The sequence below is a fragment of the Poecilia reticulata genome, linkage group LG15 (genome assembly GCF_000633615.1).
Source record: "Poecilia reticulata strain Guanapo linkage group LG15, Guppy_female_1.0+MT, whole genome shotgun sequence".
In the NCBI taxonomy this organism is placed as follows: Eukaryota; Metazoa; Chordata; class Actinopteri; order Cyprinodontiformes; family Poeciliidae; genus Poecilia; species Poecilia reticulata.
In genome coordinates this window covers 29,929,814-29,932,838 of record NC_024345.1, presented here as the reverse complement: position 1 = coordinate 29,932,838, position 3,025 = coordinate 29,929,814, and the positions used below count along the sequence as shown (strand labels likewise).

The window sequence follows — 3,025 nt, the reverse complement described above, 5'->3', positions numbered from 1 at the left end:
ACCAGAACCAGGACAAGAACCAGAACCAGGACCAGAACCAGGACGAGAGCCAGAATCAGAACCAGGTCAAGAACCAGGACAAGGGCCAGAACCAGGACCAGAACCAGGACAAGGACCAGGACAAGGGCCAGAACCAGGACCAGAACCAGGACAAGGACCAGGACAAGGGCCAGAACCAGGACCAGGACCAGGACAAGAACAAGAACCAGGACAAGAACCAGAACCAGGACAAGAACCAGGACCAGAACCAGGACAAGGGCCAGAACCAGGACCAGGACAAGAACCAGAACCAGGACCATGACCAGAACCAGGACCAGAATCAGAACCAGGACCAGAACCAGGACCAGGACAAGAACCAGGACCAGAACCAGTCGGCGTGTTTCCTGCTGCTGTCCGGACGTCGATAACGGAGAAGTGCAGGAATCTTCACCTGGTTGCCACAACAAAAACACTCGTCTGTCTGGGCGTCTTCGCTCCGCTTGCAGATGGAGACGAAGACAACGGCAGCGATAAGGACACAGACCCAACAAGACCCGGCAGGCCCGGTTTGAGCCCACAGCAGGAAGCCCCCCCCCTCCCCAAATCACCCAACACGTCCACTTCCCTTTGAAAACACGGCTGGAGGAGCGAACAGCAGGGCGGCGCCTCCTCCTCAGGGGCAGAACCTCCTCTTCATCCTCCTCCTCCTCCTCTTCATCCTCCTCCTCTTCATCCTCCTCCTCCTCCTCAGTGGAGTCGTGTTCTGACTCGTCTCCGAGTCTCGGAGCCTCAGACTTTGGCTCCTTCACCTTGAGCCACGCTGCGTTTCTCCTAAACGTGTTTCATTAAAGAGTCGTTAGGAGAAGAAAGATGAACAGAAGCGTTTTTATTTTAAAACGTTTTCAGCTTAAAGAAACGTTTGATGTGTTTCTGATGGAGCTCAGATCTGAGATCCGCTGCTGGACGGGATGTAAACGCCTCACTGCAGCTCATCCAGTATTTCTGTCTAGTTTCTACTGCAAACACTTTAAACTCTTAGGAAACGTTTAAGTCAATAATTCCTCAATATTGATTAAACTCTAAAAAGCTCCTAACTCTTGCTGAATAAGTTAATTTATTATTTCTAATGTATTGAGATGTTTACGTTTTAAACTAAACATGAATATTTGGTCATGTTTTGTGTTTTTGCAGCTTTATGACCCTGAGGAGGAAAATCTGAATTTTAAGAGTTCAAGACGTTTGTAGAGCAAATCTGCTAGCTTTTAGCCTGTTAGCCATTAGCCTCTGCTAGCTTTTAGCCTGTTAGCCATTAGCCTCTGCTAGCTTTTAGCCTCTGTTAGCCATTAGCCTCCGCTAGCTTTTAGCCTATGTTAGCCATTAGCCTCCMCTAGCTTTTAGCCTGTTAGCCATTAGCCTCTGCTAGCTTTTAGCCTCTGTTAGTCGTTAGCAGCTCAGGCTAACGGCTAACAGAGCAGCTGTTAGCCGTTAACTGTTAGCCTCTGTTAGCCGTTAGCCTCTGTTAGCCGTTAGCCTCTGCTAGTCGTTAGCGGCTCAGGCAAATGGCAGAGCTGCTTCCAGCTGGGTCCAGGAAGGTTCTGGTTCTGCAGAAATGTGTGAAACTGGGTCAGAGGTCGGACCCCCCCAACACTTCACTAATTACAACAAGCAGAACGTCTCTGGGCAAAACCGAACCGTGGGGCAGCGCTGTGCTGCCAGGGGTCACGGGGTCACGCTGGGGTGCTGGAGCCGGCCCCCCCTGGGTCCCACTGCTCCTCCTTAGCCCCAGGGGTTCTGGTCGGGTTCTGTTCTGCGAGGATGGGTCCAGATGGGAACAGCTTCATGGTTCTGTCTGGTTCTGACAGGAAGTAGTTTTCCAGGCGGGAAACATTCAGGAATATTTAGGAAAACGATCCAGTCACCAGAAACCTGGTCAGGGATTTTATTCAAGAGTTTTTGATTTATAAAGAAAGATAAAAAATACAATTTATCAATAAAAAAGATAATTGAATAAATAAAACACTGCAGGAGTTTTTAATTATTCTTTTAGTTATTTATGTGAAAAAGTATTAAATACAAAGTAAAACATTTTAAAATCATTACAAGTAGAAGCTGTGGGTGTTTTTTATTTTTCTTTAGTATTTTAATAGTTTAAAAATATAAAAAATATAAAAATAACAGTGGAGAAAAATAATAAAACTCAAATTAAAACAAAATGTTTTAACTTTTCATGTAAATGTTTATATTTTTAATAAAACATTAAATATAAAAATGGCTGCAGAGGTTTACGTTTTTCCTCTGTTGGGAACTTTGACCTTTAACCTCGGTATCCTCTGGTTTCCATGGAGATGAGGCCACCAGGCTCCGGTTCTGATCGTCTGCAGAGGTGAATCCGGGTCAGAACTGAGATCTTTGACCTTTCTGGTGTTTCTCTTCCAGGGTTTCGGACCTACAGAACCAGTGAGACCCAGCAGAACCTGAGGTGTTGATTCTTCTGGATCCAGTCGTCCCCCTCCCCAACCTACTGCTGCTGCCGGCGCGTCCTGCTGTGGACCGATCAGAACCAGCATCTCTGGAAGCGAAGCTGCTGCTGTGTGGTTCTGGACCCGGTTCTGTCTGCAGGATGGCGGTTCTGACCCGTCTGCTTGCTGCTCTGCTGCTGGCTCTCAGAACCCACGGTAAGACACCTCAGGTCCAGTTTGCCTGGTTCTGACTGAGAGATCCATCAGAACCATTTTCCTGGATGTAGAGCTGGAATCATCTGATCCGACCCAACAGAACCAGTTTGGACCAGTAAAAAGTCTAATTCCCAGTAACTTTATAAGATAGCTGACCTTTGACCTGCCTGACATTCTGCTGGTCCAGTTCTGGTCCAGTCCTGCTGGTCTGGTCCTGCTGGTCCAGTCCTGCTGGTCCAGTTCTGGTCCTGCTGGTCCAGTCCTGCTGGCCCGGTCCTGCTGGTCCAGGTCCAGTCCTGCTGGTCCAGTCCTGCTGGCCCGGTCCTGCTGGCCCGGTCCTGCTGGTCCAGGTCCAGTTCTGCTGGCCCGGT

The 3,025-nt window shown here is 48.5% G+C and overlaps 1 protein-coding gene across 3 annotated transcripts in view; it reads left to right on the top strand.

The window, feature by feature from the left end:
- Window positions 1-3,025, top strand: part of LOC103477368 (bone morphogenetic protein receptor type-1A) — a 25,128-nt gene that overhangs the window by 11,211 nt on the left and 10,892 nt on the right. For all 3 annotated transcript variants that reach the window (XM_008430444.2, XM_008430447.2, XM_008430446.2), the window contains exon 3: window positions 2,416-2,654. In XM_008430444.2, coding sequence (XP_008428666.1) covers window positions 2,600-2,654 — 55 coding nt within the window. In that variant the 5' untranslated portion in view covers window positions 2,416-2,599. The remainder of the gene's footprint in view (window positions 1-2,415; window positions 2,655-3,025) is intronic.